This window comes from Lutra lutra, chromosome 15 (genome assembly GCF_902655055.1).
Source record: "Lutra lutra chromosome 15, mLutLut1.2, whole genome shotgun sequence".
Taxonomy (NCBI): Eukaryota; Metazoa; Chordata; class Mammalia; order Carnivora; family Mustelidae; genus Lutra; species Lutra lutra.
The window spans coordinates 56,283,533-56,307,207 of record NC_062292.1 but is presented as its reverse complement, the minus strand read 5'-3'; the positions used below and the strand labels follow the sequence as shown (position 1 = coordinate 56,307,207).

Here is a 23,675-nt window from a genome sequence, read left to right as displayed (position 1 = left end):
TTAAAATACTTACATCTTTTCAAAATCTCTTGTCTTAAAAATGATGTTTAAAAAGCGATTATATCTTTTTGGCCTCTAACGCAGGCTTTCCCAACTACTTTATGCCAGAGATCATGATTGCATACAATAAAATTAAGACAAAATACGTAAGAAAAGTACTAAGGGCAACAATAGTATCCAAAATTTAATCTGGTATCTGATTATCTGAGATCTGATAATCTGATTATCAGCAGAATCAGATTAAAAATAATCTGATAAACAGCTAATGATGTGAAAAGCCGTCTTTGGAACATATAAAAACTTTGCTCCAATCCAGGCACCAAAAGCCTTTGAAGATTATGGTTTTTAAATGGAGGAAGCAGACTTTGAATAGCTGAAGTTGTAGCTCACAAAAATAGTAAATAATAGAAATGCAAAATGAAATAAATCAAATGTAGATATGTAGGGCACAATATATATGACCCTTAAAACAGACTTAGGAAATCACAGCTACGCAATGTATAAAGGCATGATTTAGTAATTCTGCTTACCAGGTTAAAAATAAATCAACACACTAGACAAATTTTTAAAAGATCATACACTGTCTTTTCTTCATTTTCTAAGAAACCATGTTAACCACAGATATGCCAGAACATGGATCTAAGTTTCTAAAAATCCTTAAAGGATAGAGATGATCGCAAAGCTGGTTTCCAAGAAGATGCAAATACAGACAAATACAGGAGAGGCGTATATCTGCCGTCAGTGGACATTTTCCTCTTTATAAGGCTAAAATTTTAGAAAAATGTTTACAAACAAGTAATTTTTAAATAGTCCACTTCAAAACATTAAAAATGACCACTTCAGATACTTAAAGATTTATTGTTTGTGAGATACTTTATAATTTAAGGCTCCCATTAATTCCATTAAAGCAATACGAAGTTACAGTAAGATTAACCTTTTTGCTTTTAAAATAAAAAGGAAGTCTTCCAATTAAACAGCAGACACACATTTATCTCTAATTCTTATGGAAAGCCCACTAAAATTAAAAGTATAAAAAGTGGGGCGCCTGGGTGGCTCAGTGGGTTGGGCCGCTGCCTTCGGCTCAGGTCATGATCTCGGAGTCCTGGGATCGAGCCCCGCATTGGGCTCTCTGCTCAGCAGGGAGCCTGCTTCCTCCTCTCTCTCTGCCTGCCTCTCTGCCTGCTTGTGATCTCTCTGTCAAATAAATAAATAAAATCTTTAAAAAAAAAAAAAGTATAAAAAGTTATAAACAAACAAGGAAATAAATGAAAACTGGTTAGAGCTGTGATAACCAGTTAGAGAGAAGGAAAGCTAACGTTTTAAGTGAGAAACTGGATCCATGCTCAGGAACTGGAGGCAAGAGGGGAGGCAGACGTGAGGGGTGTGTTAAAAATACAAGATTTCTGACAGTCTGTGTAAGAAGCAGACTCTTCATTTCCCTTTCTGACTTATGGAGGCAGGTGACCGACCCTACCATGGACATGTAGATTAGTCTCTGAAGACATTAAACCAGAAAAGGTTTAAACGCAGGAACGCTGATTAATATAAAGAGACAGCACTGAATAAACCTATGTACTGACACTGTTTGACTTGGGGCCACGTCGCCCCAACCTCTGCCTCTGCGGTTACTTTGCCTGCCACTTCTGTCTATCAAATCTCCCCTGTGCATCTCCTGTAAGGATACTTAACACGGGACTTAGAACGTACCCAGATAATCCGGGATACTCTCTTCACCTCAAGATCCTTAAGTTAATTTTATCTGCAAAGACCCCTCTAAATAAGGCACATTTTACAGGTTCTAGGAATTAGAACACAGGCTTATCATTTTAGGGGTCACTGTTCCATCTCCTACACATAATTCAGCCAACATATCAATTAAAAATGAAGATATGCTACACCCTTTTCCAGGAAGCTACTGGTAAATGTGACCTTATCAAAATGAGAGTGAAAGCCAAGAGAAAATAAGACAGTCCTAGAAACAGAGGCTACTGCAAAGGAAAGAAGTAAAGGGAATTCCCTGGGCAGTGATAAAGCAAACTCCAAGCGCACACCAGGATAAAGAACAACCAGTCTAGATTATAGCAAGACGAACATGGAGAAAATAGGACTGAGAAGGGTTTAGAAAAAAAAAAAAAAGAGGCAACTGTTAACTCTAGGAAAATAAAAACCATAGGAAAGCTAAGTTGAAGAATAAAGTATTATCGTACCTACTTTGTTCAGGAGTAAATGATGTTCACATTGAATACTGATCTAGCTGAAAGCGTTAATATGCTACATCAGAAGGACACAGTATGGGAGGTATGGCAGCAAAGGAAAGAATGACAATTCTCTGTTCTCCATAAAAGGTATCTAATATTGACAAAAAAAAAAAATAGTCTAAATATTATTTAACATACAGAGGTCAATACCACAACCAAGATCTAAGAACTGAAAATGTTTACCTTAGAAGGGAGCAAAGCAAGGGGCCAAGAGGGATGGGGAAGAGCACTGGCAATTTCTTTGAGTCACTGGTTCCCTTTTGAAACTGTGCTCCTATTGCTTTGAAAGTAAAATTCATTTATCGCCAAGAAAGGGAAAGGTTCTCAGAAAAGTGTCTTGTCCAGGATCATAACATAGTTAAGAAACATCTATCAAAATGCCTTAAAACTTCTTGTATCCACAGGAGTATGGAAATTCTTAAAAAGGGGTTCTTAAAAATAAATTCCCAAGTTTTGAGTGTTCCCAGGAATAAAAAAACAAAAACAAAACCAAAAACCAGACACAACTATTAATGTATGTTCATATAATGGATCCAACCTCTAGTTTATATTATTACAATCCCATCCAGCTTTCTTAATATAAAAGTACTGGCTCTTCTTTGTTTTTGAACATAAGACATTAATGTCACAACTACAAATAACAGGTATAACAGGGTAAAGGAGCTGAAGACATAGGAAGGTATTTCCTGACGGCTATCCTGATAGACAGCTATCTACAGTTGACATGTGGATGAACTCTTAATAGTAAAGATTTCATAGTATTAGGAATACAAGATACGAAGGCTGTGTTCTGACCCCTTAACCCCAGGAAAGGGACAACAGGAATTTCACCAAAGCTCTTCTCCCTGATTGTCTGAGAAGGGAAGGGGCATGGAAAAGGTGCAATAGCAATGGGGCTAGGAAAAGGTAAAATATGAGAAAAAAAGAAAATTTTATTTTCTACTTAATTAATATCCCTCTTTATCCATTTCATTAATCTACGTCTCATTTCTGAATCGTGTTTTGGCACACTACTCCCACCTTTCCCTTCCCTCCTTCTCTTTAACTGCTTTAAAGTCCACCTATTCCAAATAACCTACACAGGTTTACCGATCGATGTCCTAAATTAGCATGACCGTTACATCAAAATCCGCCCCCCCCAAACAGGGCACCCACTTAACTAACCTCTTACTGTACCTAATGATAATGTGCAGTCTAGACATACTAATTTAGAATTTTTTAATCTTATTTACTTGAAGTCATCTATCTGAACTGTAAGATTTTGAAAGATAGAAGGATAGCACCAGGTACAACTAGGCAAGCATTTTAGATATTAGTAACTGACCCAATCACAAATACCATAGTACTTTAATATTATTCAGATGCAAAACCAAGTCCAATAAAAAAAAGTAAGTCTGGTGGTTTTTCCCTAAATATGAAGCCAAAGTGAAAGCAACATTTTTAAAAGAAATGTGCCAAGATATTGTTAGTATGGGAGAAGAAGCTCTAGAAACAAATTACTTTTAGAGCAAACCCATTTCGGTTTGACAGTGAAATAGGAAAAAAAAAAAAAGTCAAAGGAAAAGTGTAAATGGTAAGAAAAAAAGGCAACAATGGTATAACTCATGAAAAAAATAATACCAAAGCAAAAACAAATGCCTCTATTAAAGTCGTTCTGAAATGAACAGAAAAAAGAAAAAGAGTTAAGTCTGTCTTTCTCCATCTTGCTATTAACTCCTCACGCAATGCTGCTGGATCGTTCTCTAACTTTTAGAGTAAAATGTCCCTCGTGAGAACACAGCAGGTTAGATTTTTTTTTAACTAAAAAGTAATCATCCCCAAACACAGTATTCATGTGTTTATAATTACTTCTGACATGTTAAAACAGCAGCATCAGTGAGCATCAGTATTATGTAAATATTGAAAAATAATTTGGAGGGGTCCCTGGGTGGCTCAGTCGGCTAAGCACCTGCCTTTGGCCCCGCATCGGGCTCCCTGCTCAGCCCGTTTCTCCCTCTCCTCCTTGCTGGTGCTCCCTCTAGCTATCTCTGTCGCCATCTCTGTCTCTCTCTTTCTCAAATAAAATCTTTGGGAAAAAAAAAATTAAATAAATAAATAAATAAAACCAATTTGGGTCCTTTAATATGCAAGAGAGACAAAGTTAAATAGCTTAGAAAACTTTTGTCAAATTTAGGCAAAACTGGCAGCTTAAAGAACTTGAAAAGTACCTCAGCTCTAGGTTAACATGACATTCCTATATGCTATTCTTCCCAGAGTTTCGACTGGCAAAGCAAAGACAAAACGCTTACAACGGAGACTCCAGATTGAAGCACTTTTTGTTGGCAATAGAAATTAAGCCATCAAACACACCAGTACTTTAATTAAAAAACAAAACCAAACAGAACAGCCCTTTTGTGAGTAAGGCAGATTTCAGAACTTTCACGCGGTACCTACTGGAGTCCGCAGGTCAACAGGACTGGAGAAGCAAAGTTATCAAGCCAAAGATCGTGAACAGGATTTATACTCTTCATCCTCCAACTAGTCAAACATCACCGAACAGCCTCAGTGCAAAGACTACCTTCCACTGTGTTCCCCAAAGCTCTGAACCTTCCTATTTTAGAAGTTAAACGCCATCACAATTACCTCTGTGGGCGAAGTTGCAAAGTGAAGCTGTATCCCTCGCTCAGGTTTCTGTTCTCCAAAATGCACAAAAAGCAGGATTTCAGGTAAGAGAGACCTGGTATCTCTCACAGACTGACGTGAATCCACTGGTCCCTGAGTTCTCAGAGCATCAGTATGTACGTCACCTCTAAATGGCAACTTCCATACTGAATAAATTATCATGAAACTTAAGAATACTAACTCTTAAATTTATAGTTTGCTTTTTCATCCCAAAACTTTAAGAACTAAAAGTCTGATGCACTGAGTCCTATATAAATGCTTTACCTGTTTGGCTTTCAAGTTCTTTCCAGTCGAACTTTTCTCACTTGTACTTGCATCCATCCCTCTCAGAACACGGATGAAATCTTTCTTGGAAACACTCGATATCAACTTAGCCCGTTTTCTAATAGAACTTCCAGCTTCTTTGACCTTTTCATCAACGCTCTTTTGGTGCTTCTGAACGGCGTTAAATAACTGTACCACACCCCTACAGAACATCAAATGACCAGAATAACATAGTTAAGTAACAGTTACACTAGAACACAAACTGTGAGGTTAAGAACAATGTGCTTTTACAGCTTAGGAAAGAGGCAAACATGTAATAGGCACTCAAATGAAAAGAGCTGAATCTAAAAAATGAACAAACGTTTCAATGAAAGAATATAAATTTCTGAATAGAGAATAAATATATATGGACTGATAGGATTTTTCTTTTCAGCTTTCATCTTTCTCAATCAACTTTTGTGCAATTAGAACTGAAAATTACTTTTTTTTTTAAAGATTTTATTTATTTATTTGACAGAGAGATCACAAGCAGGCAGAGAGGCAGGCAGAGAGAGAGGAGGAAGCAGGCTCCCCGCTGAGCAGAGAGCCCGATGCGGGGCTCGATCCCAGGACTCCGAGATCATGACCTGAGCTGAAGGCAGCGGCTTAACCCACTGAGCCACCCAGGCGCCCCTGAAAATTACTTTTAATGCAAATATCTATTCCTCAAAATATATTACATAATAATTACATCATGATATAATGGATAGAGAACATCCTCTACAGTTAGCTGTCTCACCCCGACACTACGAAAGATTTTCCAGATTTCAGTTTCTTCTATAAATGGAAAAAATAATACTCAAGTAGCTTAAAAAGAATTCAGTTATATTATCTGCAACTCTTATGATAAAAAACTAATTTTTTAAAAATTTGAGAGAGAGGGAGAGCACGCACACAGCAGACAGAGGGAGAAGCAGGCTCCCCTCCGAGCAGGGAGCCCAATGCGGGACTCCGTCCCACGACCCTGGGATCACGACTGAAGCCAGAGGCAGACACCTAACTGACTGAGCCACCTAGGCACCCTGATACAAAACTAATTTTACCCTGATATAAAACTAATTTTAAAGTCCTATTTTAAAATGAACTACTTATTTAAATATTTGTTCTATAGTTAAATTCATTCCAAGAAGGATTCTGAAGACTGAGACCTGTAGTGTCCATCACAGCAGCCATGAGCCACAGGGAGCTGCTGAGCCATGCAATGCGGCTGTCTCATCCAAACTGCACTATGCTTCAGGTTTAAAATAGGACTAAATTTGTAAGACTTAATATGAAAAAAGAGACTTCTAATATCTCAACAAAAACTTTTTTTTTTAAGATTTTATTTATTCATTTGACAGACAGAGATCACAAGTAGGCAGAGAGGCAGGCAGAGAGAGGAGGAAGCAGGCTCCCTGCTGAGCAGAGAGCCCAACGTGAGGCTCGATCCCAGGACCCTGAGATCATGACCTGAGCTGAAGGTAGAGGCTTTAACCCACGGAGCCACCCAGGCGCCCCTCACCAAAAACTTTTATATTGATTACATGATAAAATAAAAAATAATTTGAATGTTTTGGGTTCAATAAAATACATTGGTACAATTTATTTATTTATTTTTACCGTATTATCTAGATAGTATGTGGCTACAAAAAAGTTTTACATTATGTATGTGGCTCCCATTATATTTCTACTGGACAATACCGATTCAAACCATTACTATCCTTTCAAGCTCCACAATTCTGTCACCGGGAGAGGCACTCTGCCATGTACCTGGAGTACCCCTGCGTGTTCCTGCTACGTTTTTTAAGGATGTGAGGCCCTGATTATTTTTTACACCAGGCATTTCTGCGAGTTGAGTTTGTAGGGTGCAACCTTGAGACATGAGGTAACGTCTCCCCCCAGACAAAGAGCAGGCTTGTTACCATTCACCATAAAAGCGGTGGATTCCCAAGTCGAGTGTTCTTCTGTAACACAACCCATTGCCCGCTCACGCATCCTTACACGGCACCTGTGTTACCAATGAGGGACAAAGGGAACCAGTGGAAATGTGATGCTCTGGCTACTTTGCCAAGAGGAATAAAGTCCTTTGTCTCTGACCCAAAAGTCTCTTCTCTTCTGGCAGTAACCAGGAAACTAACAGGCTAGCTTATTAGCTTGTAAGGAGGATAAAATTCCATACCCTTCAGAGCACAGCTGGGGCCAAAGTGAGGAAAGGGAGGTGCATGTTATTAATTTAATTCTCAGAGAAATCCTGCAGGGTAGATATTAATAGTCCACTGCTTTTATAGGTAAATAAAATGAAGTAAAAATTAGGTAGCATGCCCAAGGACACAGGTAGTAAGTCAGTGCTGGGGTTTGAACCTAGCAGTCTGGCTCTATCTATGTCACTCTAGAACACCTATGTGGATTAAAAGATGACCCAATAATATAGGTAACTAGAAAATCAAAAATAGTTCCACTAAGTAGAACTGCTGTATTTTTCAAGTAGCAGCTCACATGTTCTCTCCTCTGTGCAATCTTCCCCAACGCCCCTGACAATCTCCTGCTGTAAGCTCCCAACACACAGGACATGCCTCTAGTCTCAGAGACTTTATTCCCACAGGTGAGTTGACAAGGGCCACCTGGCAGCCACCAGATTCTATTTATCTTTGGACATGGAGGACATCAATGTTTGGTGCCAATGGTAAAAAAAAAAAAATGCAGAATGAAAGGACAGCATGAAGCTATTGTAATACATAATTGGTGATGCCCTAAGTATAATGTAAGATAACAACAATAATCACCTATAGTCATAAATTCAGATAACCATCGTAAGAGAAATGCATGTCTAATTACACTGTTCTCCTGACTACAGAAACAGTGTGATTTGCACTAGGTTCAGACCAAATATACACTGAGGACGTTATATGCTTGCCTCATGAGACCTGTAAAATCTTTCGTTGAATTCAGGATTAAATAGGCAGGTTTTGATATAAATCACTTGGCTGAGAAGCAGAGCTTAAGATCAGGTCGAGTCAGAAATGGATCACCATCAAAGCTTTCGTATACTCACTTTTTAAAGGGCAGAACCGTCTTACCTTGTTGCAATTCTCTGAAGATTTCTCTCTGTTTCTTTGTCTTTGACAACATCTGGCTTTACTCTGCACATCATTTCCCATTCCCGCTTCTTATCAAGCTGTGTTATAAATATTGTGATGTGAAAGACTATTAGGCATTTTTGAAAGTGCAGCGAACTTTGATATGATACTCTGTGCAAGGACAAAGGTAATAAATCATTCTGGCTTAGTGTGTCACAGAACTGAAAAAACCCCACACTTTTAGGGGTTCAGCTCAGGGGGCCTGTGGTTAGCACTCTGCATGTCATGTGAGAAGCACAAAGTGAGTTTCTGTCAGGCTCTCTGACAGCGGGGGCCTGGACAGCTGCCAGGATACTGAGGCAAGAAGGACAAGGTAGGATGTGAGAGAGCCATATGCTTGACCTGCCACCACCAGATCATCAGAGGGAAGCATTAGAAAGACCCCAAACTACGGTCTTTGATAATCACAAGTTTAAATACTGTTTATTTTCTCAGAAACTGTCTTTCTCAGCAAACAGAATAATTAAAAATTTGCATCAGCTTTTAAAATAATAGCATTGTATCCAGTAGTGCTCTGGTCCAAGGCACCTGACTTGACACCCCAATACACTGCATTGGTATATACTGCTGTCTCAGGCCAACATATCACCTACAATCAAATATATGGAATGTAATGAACTGATCACCAGGATGTTAGTAAGCATCAAAGGCAGTAATAAGAATCTATGGGGGAAAAAAATCTCCTTTTATCGATTGCTTTTCTGCATCCATCTAACCTCTTATTTTTGTATTAATGAAAATGTCTAATCATAGTTAAATCAAATTGTGCTCACCATAGATTAGCCTGATTTCTTTCTAAAAAGAATAGATTTCTCCCCAAATAAGATAATTTACTTTAACTGTTATGAAATTCACTATCAGATTATGGCAGAAATTTAGAAATCTTACTTTTAAGTTTAAAACAGTTAATTCTTATTTGTAGTACCCACGGCATGCACAATCCCAAAATAGTTTTTAACTGTTTGAAGTATAATTTTAAACTTATGATGAGAAATAAGTACTAGATATTCCAGAAACTGATATGTAACAGTAAAAAACAATGATAATCTGCACAGACTCTACTCAGAAATACATAATAAGAGCATTTGTAGAGACTGTGCCCTTTTTCTTGTATCAACGTGTTTTCATCCATTATGTGAACAGTATCATCTCCAGCACTCAAAGGACTGGCCTAGAGTTGAGTTAGAAACTCATTTTTTCTTGACTTCAAAATGTTCTTACTTTCACTAGAACACTGGGACTAGAGGTAATTAAGGATTCTAATATTTGTAAAGCTTCCTTCAGCTTTTGCCAGATAGTAATGATTCAAATTTTCAGTTGAAAAGCTATCAATAAGATTTAGAGAAAAAATTTATCTTAAAGTAAAAAGAATACTGAAGAGCACAGTATGCTCTGTTTCTAAAAGCAACACTTAAAAAGTTCCATCATTATACAGCTTTTACAGAGTACTAGTATTTGGAACAAAGAAAATAATTCACCTTGAAACAAGATAAGGGGATGATGAACTTAAAAGAAATATATTCCTTAAAAGGAAATATATGCCAATCTAAATCTACTTTTCTTTTGTTTCATTTTCCTTTCATTTTACCTATAAAGTACCTCTTGGAAATTAATACTTTTATATTGTCAGTATGATTGCAGAAAGTTATTTTCGCAGAAAATAGTATTTATTTCACTAACCAAGTATTTTAGACACAGAAATACTTCATTGAGTACACGGGATTTAAAAACCTTACTATTTCTCTTTATTTTTATAATACACAACAGCAAAATGAAGTCCAACTTTTGGCCTTGAATCAGCAGACTGTCCTAGTTAAATGAGCGATTTAACAAAAGGTATAATGAATTTGAGTTTATCTAGCAGTCAAACAGTCCATTTCTGGAACTGCAACCAATCCCTGACAAGGATATCTTCACAGATTCATATTACAAAATAGGTTTTTAGCAAAAAGTAACTAACATGATTCTGTTGGTTCAGAATCTAATAATGTTAGCATACAGACAGCTAAACTGAATGAAATATTTAGACCCAGGAATCACTGCCACATGAATAATTTATTTGACTTTAAAAGGTCAAGTTTCTCAGGAGTTTAATTTCTATTTCTTTGCTTAGATGATCAAAAAATGAACATGCTCAATGGAGTAATTTAGACTAGGTTTCTGTACAAATGCTTGGTTATTCACCCCTATGTAAAAAGCAAGTTAAAGGGGCGCCTGGGTGGCTCCGTGGGTTAAAGCCTCTGCCTTCAGCTCAGGTCATGATCCCAGGGTTCTGGGATCGAGCCCCACATTGGGCTCTCTGCTCATCGGGGAGCCTGCTTCCTCCTCTCTCTCTCTGCCTGCCTCTCTGCCTGCTTGTGATCTCTGTCTGTCAAATAAACAAATAAAATCTTAAAAAAAAAAAAAAAAAAGGCAAGTTAAAAAACTGGACTGTTAAGTGGACCAACACTGCCAGGAACAAGTTGGTACAGATAGGAACTAGACTAGACTAGACAAACAATCTAATCTACAAAACAACTGGTAAGACACACCTGTTTTCTCTTCTCTAGTCTCTCTTGCTTTAACTTTTCTTTTTCCTTTTCCAGCTCTCTGTTTTTGACCAGAATAGTGGATTTACTTTTAGGAGTTTTCTTGTTAAGAATTTTAGCCATGGCATCCGCCCAGCCCACATTAGTTCCAACACTAGCTTCGGCTGTATGTTCATTTCCATTGCCACAGGGTTCAACTTCATCTTCATTGTCAGCTTCCACTGCTTCATCATCTGTAGAAAAGTGATCCTTTTCTGATTCACAACTTCCTACAGAACCTAAGAGTAGAAACAAATTAAACTTTAACACTGGAGGAACAGGTTGTCAAAGCCGCGCCAGATCCCCAGAACCCGTCATAAAGCTGACAGTTCTCCATCTGTCTCCATTTGCGCAAGAGAGGGCTTTGTAAGTCCCAAAGCTGCAGTCATAGCAGAGAGCAAAAGGTCCCTCCATCCTACTGCCATCAAACCCCAAAGACCTGGCCCCACCACGCTGGGCTTCAGCACCCAGGACCCAGGCAGCAGAAGCAAATCCAAAAGCCCACACCACCTTCTGTTTCCTATTGCAGATGCCGACATGGGAGCAGTGTAGAGTGTGTTCAAGTCCATGGGCCTTACTTGTGTCATTGAACTACTTAAAGAGACTAATGAAAATTATTTTTAAAACGATTAACAAAAAACTTTAATCCATCAAGATGATGGAACAATGTTTCCATGGTACAGAGAAGTTAGATTAACTTCTCTGGGGATTTGACCCAGATATTTAAAATTCTGAATTAGTGGGTAGGAAAGTCTAAAAAACAAAACAAAACAGAACAAAACAACCAACCTCCTTTCATAGAATTTGCATATAACATTATAAAATTAGATGTTTAACATTTCCAAAAAATGATCTAATATAAAGTAATATCTGCCCAAGATACTGAAGACTCAATTGCACTGCTGGATGACCAAATGACAGTATCAAGTTCTGAGCTGTAGACACAAAAGTGTACTGTTGGAATTGTATCTTGCACAACCTCCGAAAGAAGCATATACAGGTTATTTGCCAGCTAGTTCATCTTATAAGGTTCAAAGAGCTGGGATCAGCGGCTTGGCAGAAGTAAGAGTCTAGTTGGTGGCCTTACTTGAAAACTAACTCATTGAGAAGCTTTTACAGTTTATGTTTTGTGGCCTTTCTCAACTTCTGAAGTTCACCGAACTTTACTAACAAGAGCACAAGCAGCCAGCACAGTCTGCAGACATCTATGTGATCCACAGCCTTCTGGACAGCTTCTGTTTTCTGTTCTTCAGAAGCCAGTGGAACTTACTAGGAAATACTTCAAAAGAGAAAATCATCCAAGAGCTTGGTAACTCAGAATGTTCCTTAATAAGCAGAAGAGGAGTGAACAAAGCATGGCATTTCAGGAAGTGTGCGCTGGGTCCATGTGCGCATACAAAGCCTAGCATCACAACCAGAACTTCTCCTTCTACCTGAGAAGTTGGATTGTCTTTTGTTGTTACTTCAAAATAATGTGCCTAGGGGCGCCTGGGTGGCTCAGTGGGTTAAGCCGCTGCCTTCGGCTCAGGTCATGATCTCAGGGTTCTGGGATCGAGTCCCGCATCGGGCTCTCTGCTCAGCAAGAAGCCTGCTTCCCTCTCTCTCTCTGCCTGCCTCTCTGTCTACTTGTGATCTCTCTCTCTGTCAAATAAATAAATAAAATCTTTAAAAAAAAAAAAAATAATGTGCCTAACTCCTCAGCTCTAAGACCCCCTTTCTTAAGTCATTTCAAGAAAATGTGCATATTCTGATTTCAGATAACATCTTAGCCTTCTTTCCCCCTTTTAATTCAGCTTATTGCCATGACCAAAATGAAAGGAGCTGAATGTACAGCGGCCTGTTAATGTCTGAGTGATCCTCTCTCGTCTCTCGACCCTAAGCCATGAAGTAAGAGAGAACTGCCAGAAAGGTCCCACTTAGCTAATCATTATAACACCTGCAGTTTTGCTATTACTTTTGCACAATGCCTTAAGTGTTGGGAATTCATGAAATGCAAAAGATGTAAAAATAAATACTTAATACACTTAAGATAAAAATTTATAATCTTCGAAAACAGCAAATAAAAATATAAACAAAACATTTTACAGATGTAGAAAAAATGAACCTCAAACAGTTAAGGAAAAGTATCTTCAAAGTGTGCCAGTGTTATCAGAAAGTAAAGGAAATAATAAAGGAACTTATTAGTAATTCCACTGCCGTAATGTGCTGCATATTTCGCTTTTTTTTTTTTTAAGGATTTTATTTATTTATTTGTCAGAGAGAGAGCACAAGCAGGGGGAACAGCAGGCAGAGGGAGAGGCAAGCGGAGGGAGAAGCAGGCTCCCCGCCCAGCAAGGAGCCCGACATGGGACTTGCTCCCAGGACCCCAGGACTATGACCCAAGCCAAAGGCAGACGCCCAACTGACTGAGCCACCCAGGTGTCCCTACACATTTCTCAATAAAGAGAAAAAAAGTTTTAAATAGAGACTCATTTGCCACATATTTAATTTGAAGCCTTCTCTACATGCTGCACGCTGGGTAAATTTAAGAAATCTGAGGACACGGGATTCTAGGCTTTGACATGCACATACAGGTGATTTAAGAACTTTATTATTTACGAAGTATTTTTAAAAGTATCTAGATTTTGCCAAACAAAAGCTGTTAGCACCATCATTCAATTCAATGAAACTAAGTGTCTACTTATACACCAGATTTCAGAGTCACACAATTTTTCCCTCAGAAGCAACTGCTGGGACCACTGTTCCTAGAAAGTACACTGAGAAGCAAAGTTTGAAGAATGTAATTACCTGAAAAATAAAGATGTTAATATTATACATGTTTTATTCCTCAGAGCCAGTAGCCTTTCATAGGTATTAATAACAAAATACACAATTATCTGACAAGTGCTTTTTCTAATAAGAATTTATTTAAACGTAAAGAGGCAGAAAGGGCTTAAATGTCTATGTGAATGAAGAATACTTGGGTGATTAAAAACAGAAGGTTTTACCGCCCCGGGTAACATGTCAAAACTACAATACTGACATCTAGTGTTTTGTCCTGATGCATTCGCACACAGATAGCAACAATCTGACCTTCTCAGTTGCACTGCAAAGGCTGCCACAAGACTTTAGGACTGTACGAGCTATTCCAATTCTCTGCTTACAAACTTTGGCTCTTTTTCTTGCTATGTTTCTTATCCAGATTGACTACCACAGTATGCCTATTATAGGCATACAATAAATCCGTGAAAAGCCTTTAACACCATTTTATACAACATGTATAAACCAATTTAACAAATTCAAAAAGAATCCACTAAATTGATCATTTTTATTTGTCTTTTTTTTTTTTTTTTAAGAAGTTCTAGCTCAGAGGTGTCTGGCATTCACTACAAATGGAAATGATCATGTTTTATATAAATAAAAAAATGCCAATGTAATAAGGTCCTCCAGCATACTAAAAACCAGGATTTACTCCTAGGATACCAAAGATAAAACCAATCAGAAAGCAGAACTGGTTCTTAAAATTTTACTGTATCCTATGAAGATGAGATTTTTTTTTTAAAGATTTTATTTATTTATTTGTCAGAAAGAGAGTGAGAGAAAGCAACACAAGCAGGCAGAGAGGCAGGCAGAGGCGGAGAGAGAGGCAGGCTCCCCGCTGAGCAAGGAGCCTGATGTGGGACTCGATCCCAGGAACCTGGGATCATGACCTGAGCCGAAGGCAGCGGCTTAACCCACTGAGCCACCCGGGCGTCCCTGAAGATGAGATTTTTTTTTTTTAGATTTATTTATTTATTTATTTGACAGAGATCACAAGTAGGCAGAGAAGCAGGCAGAGAGAGATAGGAGGAAGCAGACTCTCCGCTGAGCAGAGAGCCCGATGCGGGGCTCGATCCCAGGACCCTGGGATCACGACCCAAGCCAAAGGCAGAGGCTTTAACCCACTGAGCCACCCAGGCGCCCCTGAAGATGAGATTTTTAAAAAATTTTTAACTAACTGACTTTAACAACACAAGTTAAGTGCATATATCTAGGGGCACCAGATAAGTAAAAAATTCCTTTGAAGCCTTCTGTTATCTTTAACATTAAACCCTAAGTTTGCATTCTATTTTTAGAATCTGGAAATTAAGGAAGGGCTACAAAGAACACTTACTGGAAGCAATAACTAAAGGTTCCAATATAACTTGCCGCACTTATGGAAATGTTCTATTATCAAAGCTGCCTACTAGCCGCTGGGCATCAGAGGCTACTGAGTACTTCAAATGCAGCCAGTACAACCGAGGAACTTGATTTTTCACTTTGATAACTTTAAATTTAAAAAGCTCCATGTGGGGGCACGTGGATGGCTCAGTCAGTTAAATGGCTGACTCTTGATCTCAGGGTCTTGAGTTCTAGCCCCACAGTAGGCTTCACGCTGGTTGTGGAGCCTATTTAAAAAAAAAAAAAAAAAAAGCCACAGGCAGCGAGTGGCTACCAGCTACCACACTGGCACACTGGCAGGGCAGGGTTAAACTTCCAAGGTTCTGAGGTAGACACAGGCATTTCCCAACTCCCGCTGCCTTTTCTCCAAACTTCCAGCTCCCTTTCAAATTTACCATCTGTCCCTGATCCCAGATATGGTTAGCTGTTGGCTAGAAAGTGGGATAAAGTTTTAAGACTCACAGTCCTTCAATATTTACTGCGCACTCATGAACGATGGTGAAGGGGAAAACAAAAAAATCTAAGTCTCGGTTTCTCTCCTTGAAGAGGTCATATGTTTAGCAGGATAGATAAATCAGTTAACCAATCACAAAATTGGTTTTACAATATGCAAAATTCTAAGTGCTCTTCTTAAAAAAAAAAAAAAAAAAAGGCAACAAAGAAAGGGTGACTGTTTGGGGGTATTTTTTATTATTTATATTAAAGTTGCTTCCTAGGTAAAGCAAGGGTTTGAATGACAAGAGACAGGAGGAGGCCAAAGAAGTAAGATTCCACAACCCAGGTGAACTGCAAAAGGCAGGGGGTATGATCACTAAATCTAGAACAGAAACTCCCTAGATCTGACTGAGTCAATGCCCTGCATAAAAATTAAAATTACGATAATCATCATCATGATGGGCATTCCAGGCCGAATAAACCAGTATGTCCAAAGGCATGGGAATATGAAAGGTGAGATGTTTATGAAATGACAAGAAGTTCAGACTGGCTGAAACTGGATCTAAAAACTGGATAGTAAGAACTGAGTCTAAAAAGCTGGCTGGTTTATAAAAGAGCTGGTCTGATTTAATACCCAAGAAATAAAATACGCACATTAACCCCCAAATTAAAACCAAGTGGTTTAAAATTACAACGCTATAGGTATGTGTTTCCAGTAAGAGGCCAAACTGCTAGTGCTTTTCTCTCTTGGTACTTACCTTAGGCCTTTACTTTTAAAGTTTCTCTATTGGATTAAGAAGGTTGTTCTTTTAAAATACAAATACCATCTGGGAGCATTACGGTTATTGGTTAACATTTAACTTACCCCACACCTTCAGAATTACTCTAAATCAAAAAGAATTCCTCATAAAAACTTGGTAGAGATCAGCTAGTAATAGTAAAGAGTACGAACACAGAAGTCAGGCTGCCTGAATTCAATCTTACCTCCAGATACAAAATCCCCATCTGTAAAAATAGCAATAAAATAGTATTGACTTCATTGTGGTTTTGTGATACTTAAATGAGTTAATATATATTAACGTTCTTAAAAGAGTGCCTAGCCCATAGTAAACATTTAAGTGCTGATTACATACTACACACAGAGACACACACGATAAGAATTTTAATGTGGTTGTGGAGGAGAAATGAACAAGGAAGGAATACGTCTGGTAGCTGGACTCTCCAAGATGTGGGAGGTGCTGGATGGGAAGCTTTAGATGACCAGCTAGTTACAGCACAAGGGTGAAGAGCTCAGATTATAAAATCAGACAGACGTGGCATTATGTCTTAGTCCACTACTTTCCAACAGTATTAACTTGGGTGAGTTACCGGACTCTGCTTTGTCTCAATTTCCTTGTAGCAAAATAGGCATGAAAAATAGTTATCTACCTCACTGGGTTGTTACCATGATTAAATCAGGTAACACATGAAAAGCACTTAACACAGACCTGGTACATGGTAGACATGAAATAAATAATGGAGAGTAACCAGTGGACAGACAAGAATGCTGAGAACCTGGAAGACAGACCAGGGATGGGAGATCACAAAAGACTAAAGAAAGATGCCAAAAAAAGAGTGGGTAAAAGGGATTTCACTTCCACTGTAACTTTGTCTGCCGTCTGGGCTAGAGCCTATAGCGCACGTGACGGGGGAATCAAGTGTAGGCAGGCTACCTTGGACTTGACTTTAGAAGTCGTCAATGTCACTGCACTACAACTTGTTTCTCTTTTGTAAAGTAAGCTCTACATCCAGTGTGGGGCTTAAATACATGACCCCAAGATCAAGGGTGCCACGCTCTACCGACAGAGCCAGCAAGGTGCCCCATGTCCCACAACTTCTCAAAGTACTCTAAAATATTGAGTAGTAACTAGCTAACAAGCATTCAGAGCAAGCTACCGTTTAAAGCACTCTTCAGGCACTATCATTTAATCCTCACAACACTCCGTGGGTTGCTCTTATTGTTCTACCTACACAGGTGACAATTCTAAAGCTTAAGAAAAGTAAAAAAGAAAGTAAGTCCAAAGTCACAAAGTTAACAGAGCAGAGCAATAGCGCTGTTTGGCTTCTGAAGCACTAGAAAGCTTTGACTCGAATCTTCAACTTAGACTAACATGTACTGAATGAATGCAGAAAATATTCATTAAATAGTTAAAGAAAGTGTGAATTAAAAAGAAATGTTTCTGTAAGCCTCAGTGAACCAGAACAGCCCATTCCTCATCTCCATTCTGATTTTGCCTAACAATGCACATTGCCCTAGTTATCATTTTTTCTGCTCAGGCCACGTTATCTTTCCTGCCCATTACTACTAAATTTAGAGTATTCTGGGGTGTCTGGGTGGCACAATAGGTTGAATGTTCAAGTCTTGGTTTCAGGTGAGGTTGTGATTTCACGGTTTTAAGATGGATCCTCAGGTCAGGCTCCACATTTCGTGCAGAATGTGCTCGAGATTCTCTCTCCCTCTGTCCCTCCTGCTTGTGCTTTCTCTCTCTCTTAAATAAATGTATCTTTTCTTAAAAAGATTTTATTTATTTATTTGACAGACAGAGATCACAAGTAGGCAGAGAGGCAGGCACAGAGCGAGGAGGAAGCAGGCTCCCCGCTGAGCAGCGAGCCCAATATGGGGCTCCATCCCAGGACCCTGGGATCATGACCCGAGGTGAAGGCAGAGGCTTTAACCCGCTGAGCCACCCAGGTGCCCCTATCTTTTTTTTTTTTTTAAAGATTTTATTTGACACAGAGAGAGAGCCTGAGCACAAGCAAGGGCAGCAGCAGCAGCAGGCTCCCTGCCGAGCAGAGAGCCCAACACGAGGCTTGATCCCAGAACCTTGGGATCACAACCTAAGCCGAAGTCAGACACTTAACTGACTAAGCCACACAGGCACTCCTAAATAATTACATCTTTAAAAAAATAAAAATAAAAAATAAATTTAGAATATTCAAAATTGATGTTTTAAATTTTTTTCTAAAAGGCATTTAGTTTTGAAAAAAATGAAGTCATCCCAACTTTTCATGAAAATAATCGAAATGAAAAAGTGCCGCTCTGAGACAAATTAAAAGATGTGATTACATGTGCCGTCTAGACAAGCCAAAGCACAAAGCCTGAAAGTGATCTCCTTCCTGAGTCTGTCCTATAAAGTGCTAAACCATTCAAGTGCCTATGATATATTTCATTTCTTAGACATGTTCCTTTGCTATTTTAAGTAACTTAAATGATGAAAGAGGCCATAAGCTACAGTTTGATAAAAAGCACATTTATCTGCTGGGTTATTATTATATCTAAAATACAGCTTTGTAGTTTATCAAAAATGAAGCAATAGCTCCTAGGACCTTCTAAACTGGATTGTTATCAAATCTTACGTTAGAAGCATATGGCCATTTTTCATGTGTGTGAACAGAACAATTCAGAAAACATGAAATTATCATTCTTCTCTACCAGTTTATAGTCCTACAGGCACGTGCTATGAGAGAAGGGTTGATCACATCATGGCACTGGATAATGACCAAGGCTTTTTCCACCTGGGCTGATTTACGGACTACAGAAGATTGTTTTTTTAAAGACTACAAGCTTAAGTATAAAGTTAGCATTGTGTCTAAAGCTTCAAGCTGCATCAATTCAATCAATCTGAGTAATTCAAGGATAACTCAGAGGTAGAGGTTATCAACTTCTTCTCTACAATACTTGATACCATCAACCAGTTTTTCCTTCCTCACCTGAGTTGATTTATTGACTAGGGAGGCTATGTGCGCTTGTATGTGTTTTAAGAATACAAACGTTAGGGGCACCTGGGTGGCTCAGTAGGTTAAATGTCTGCCTTCCGCTCAGGTTATGCACCATCCCAGGGTCCTAGGATCAAGCCCCACATCAGGCTTTCTGCGCATTGGGGAGCCTGCTTCTCCTTCTCCCTGCCGCACCCACTGCTTGCACGCTCTTTCTCTCTGTCAAATAAATGAACAAAATCTTAAGAACCAATTATATATTGTATCAAAACCTGCAACAAGGTATCAGTTCAATAAATCTGAGCAGTTCAATACTGACTGAGATAGGGGTGTCATCATCCCCCTTCATAATGCCCGATATTTATCTGTTACTTAAAATGCTGACTGTAGCATTTTACCTTCCACATTTCTCTGATTTGTGATCACTTGTGATATTATTATGACCAAATTTCAAACCCTACTGAAGAGTATTACAATTTACTAAAATTCAGTCTGAACCATTTCACTATCATGTAAGTTTGAATTATATACAAGTTCTGTTAATTTTACCCTCAACAATACCTTAATACATGAGAAAAATGTAAAAATCACATTAAGAGCAGTTTCCAATTTATTCAATGATTAAACGGACATCGAGTACTATACCATGTATCAAGTTCTACGCCAAATTCTGATACAGCGTTAGAAGCTGACAAAGTTTTTCTTAACAGAACTAGGAAATTTCCTTCTTTAAAAATTCATTTATTTGTCTGAGAGAGAGAGAGAGAGCTCATAAGCAGGGGGAGTGGAAGTCAGAGAGGCAGGCCCTCTGCTGACCAAGGAGCCCGATGTGGGGTGGCATCCCAGGACCCTGGATCACGACCTGATTCGAAGGCAGACACAACCGACTGAACCAACAAGGCGTGCTAAGAACTAGGAAATTTCTGCGAAGTCTGACAAACCGTACTTGAGAGTCTTACACTCATAAAGGCATCATTTTCTATCTTTCTTATATAATGTGTCAAAATAAATTAAAGCAAGGAGGAAAAGTTCAAACAATGCATGGGTTTAACCTGTGTGTTTTCTATGAAATGTAAGTAGTATTTTGCTGAAAGAATTTGCTCTCAAATGTTCATATGATAAGGTACATCCCTATCAATTTTTAGGATCCAATTAAAATTCAAAGAGAAGCCTCTAATTCAATTTCCTGATAAAACAAGCCAGTACACTTCACTGTAATAATAAGCTTATAATTTGCACACTGATTCACTGATGTGTTTGAAACAGATTTAATCTTCTGCCTTTATAGTTTCTCAGCATCCATTCTCTGAAATTTTCTGAAAACTTATTAGTTCTGCCAAGGCCACATGTACACAAATTCTGAACTACAAAAGCTGTTTCTGCTGGTCACCTTTCCAGAAATAACTGATTTCATAAGAGGAAAATAGCAGATTCTGATATTCTGAATTAAACAAAAGGAGGATGTCCCATCTTATAACCAACGGACCTACATTATTGAATTTATTAAATAAGAGGCCCTTTATAATTTATCTGTCACAGAGGTACAGTTTAAATCCTGAAGGAAAATGTGGATAGAGAAAACTAAGTCAAAACCTAAAGGATACAGATAAGAAAGTAAAGAGAAAAAGGGTAGGGATCAAGAGTTCAGGTGCTATAGCCAAACTTCAGTAATGGCTGTGTCATTTATCAACTTGCTGATCAGCGTATGTATTGGGTGAGCAAATCATAACCGTTTTGGACCTCAGCTTCCCATAAGTAAAATGAGAATAACAGCATCTATCTCATAGGGTTGTTGTCAGAATCAAAAGAAATGGCACACATATCAATGAGGAGCTTAGAACAGTACACGGAACATACAAAAGCTCAAAAGATATAGCTATTATTATCCAATTCCTCTAGAGCACACCCAAAATTTATGGTGTTATGGGTTTTTTTGTAAGTTGGTTATTTTGAAAACTGAATGTTTTCCTTCTGAAAAACATTTCAAGTGGAGCCCTTCTGTCTCTTCACAGTCCTGTACTGGGGCCAGCTCTACCACAGTTTTGCCACTGCCCACCAACGGTTCTGGCATTCTCTGTCAATTGCCATACAGTCGGCAGTGGTATTTATAAACAGGTGTCCCTCTCCTCCTTAAAAGTTCTCAACTGTTCCCTACTGCCTACAAAAGGAGAAGCCAATCTCCTTCATATGGCACACAAGACTCTTTAGAATCTGGCTTTATCCTCTGTTCCGGTTTCACTTCTATAACTTCTTTGGAAGCTACAGCCACAGCAGACAATTCGCTGTGTCCTAAACAGCCCATGCACTTTAAGAGACTGCATGCCACTGTATGTGCTTTTCCCTGTATGTCTGAGAAAACTGTCTTCTTCACCCCCAAACAAAAAATTATTCACCCCTCCACGGCCTAGATGAAATGCCACCTCATTCATTTATTCAGCAAGAAAATTTACTCAACACTCAATACTAAATTTACTCAATACTAAAAACTAAAAAGGAAGGCCCTATGAAAGTAAATAAGACATAGTTCCAGCATCTGGGGAATCTGTAAGATGAAAGACACGTTAAAATAAAATAGTAACATAGCATACTATGAGTAATACGCATAAGACAGAAGAAAGCGATGCCCAAGCTGGGTTCTACAAGATATGGATTTCTGTTTCCATTCTTACCATTTTAACTGGACCATAATTGTAATAACTACTTTTACAGCCATGCAAGCATTTGAAAAATAATCTAGGCAGTGAAGCCAACAAGTGATGAAACTCTTGTGTGGGAGCCCGTTTGATGTGTTAAATCTCAAGGATATCAATGTGGCTAGATTACAGTTAGTAGTTAGTAGGAGGCAGAGTAGAAAAGCATGAGACCAAAAAACGACCTGAGGTACATCATACAGTCTACGGATTCTGGATGTTATTCTGAGATGCGAAGCCACTGGACCCCATCTTGAGCAGGTAACTCTCACATGATCTAAGCTATGATCACAAAGCATCTTTCCTTCCTTTAACAAGCGTCTCTGAGAGATCAGTTGATACTTTTGTTCTACTTTAACCACATCCTCTTCTTTCATTTATTGGTATCAGGTCTCTAACTCCCAGAGTCACGCACCTACCACACAAGAAAAGTCACGTACACCACCCATCTTCCTCTTAGCTTTTTTGGCCTTTTGCTCCTCGTTCCCTAAGAAACCTTTCCCACCCTTGTCATTTTAAATAACCCCCCACCTCATTCTGCCTTCTATCATTGTAACCTTTTTGCTGTTGTCAGCAGCACCAGTTTCATCCCTTTTAATCAATAACAGTGACGGTGAAAAATGCCTAGTCAAAGAATGTAGAAGTTCAAAGCGTCCCTTCCCTAAACACCACCTCCAACCATTCTCACTGAGCCAAAGTCGCACCTTCCATGACCCCCAAAATGAAACTAGCCCCAAAGTCAATCGCATTCTCTACTTTCCGCGAATCCAACCCGGCCTTTTTTTCAGCAGCCAACGCTTAATCCTAGTAGGTTACCTCCACTGTCGGCAGCGTCTTTGCCCTCATCTTCCAACTCCGAAGCTACTGCCCTGGCTACCATTTTCATCTTCTTCTTCTTCTTCAGCGAATTTTTCAGCTTTTTCCCTGCACCCACACGTGAGCCGCTCACGGCCGCGGCCATGTTTCCTCTCCGGAAGCGCCCGTAAGAGTTGCGACCGGTGCTCACAAAAGGACCTCGGCCTTTAGTTCCGGCGACACAAGGTTCCGGGGCGGGGCCATTTAGCCCGGAGTTCCGGGGCTGGAGCCTCAGACTGTGAATCGGCGGGAGGTCTGCGTGGTCGGAGTCTTCACCAGAGTCCGCTCCAGAGGCGGAGAGATTAGTGAATGTACGTTCTCCGATGACTCTTCTTCCAGCTCGCCCTTGCCCTTGGACAGCTGCTGCAAGCCGGAGCGGTCCCCTTTGATGGTCTCGCTATGGCCGCTTCCCTTCCGGGCCGCCTTTCTGGATGTAGGTTTCGGGAGCTCCTGCAAGGTCCCTGACCCGCCCTGCAGCCGGGAGGCTGAGAAAGCGAGCGCTGCGTCTGTACTGACAATACGGGAATGTCATCCTCTCTCCCCGAGTACCAAAGTACCAAAGAGTCACAACGCAACACACAAGATCTTTCTCAAGCACTTGATCACGCAAACGCCCTCTGATTAACCCTTTCCTGGCTTCCAGTCGCAAAGCGGAGAGAGCGTCGCTTTCTTCCGCTGAACCTAGCAGGCTCTGGCCGCGCCAGGCCGACCTGGTGTGCGGATCTCGGGCTTCCACGCGGTGCTCCTGTCCCCCAGGGCAGCCTCTCCCTGAGGCAACCCTTCGGGCAGCTACCGCAATCTGGCCCTACCATTTTCCTCCTAAATTGTTGACTCCTTGAAAGTAGGACCAGATCT

The 23,675-nt window shown here is 39.5% G+C and overlaps 1 protein-coding gene across 1 annotated transcript in view; it reads right to left on the bottom strand.

The window, feature by feature from the left end:
• RRP15 (ribosomal RNA processing 15 homolog) overlaps nt 1–22,985 on the bottom strand; it is a 39,987-nt gene extending 17,002 nt beyond the window's left edge. The window contains 4 exon segments of the mRNA XM_047704482.1: nt 5,184–5,385; nt 8,279–8,376; nt 10,870–11,144; nt 22,782–22,985. Coding sequence (XP_047560438.1) covers nt 5,184–5,385; nt 8,279–8,376; nt 10,870–11,144; nt 22,782–22,926 — 720 coding nt within the window. The 5' untranslated portion in view covers nt 22,927–22,985.
• Between the last annotated feature and the right edge of the window lie 690 nt (nt 22,986–23,675).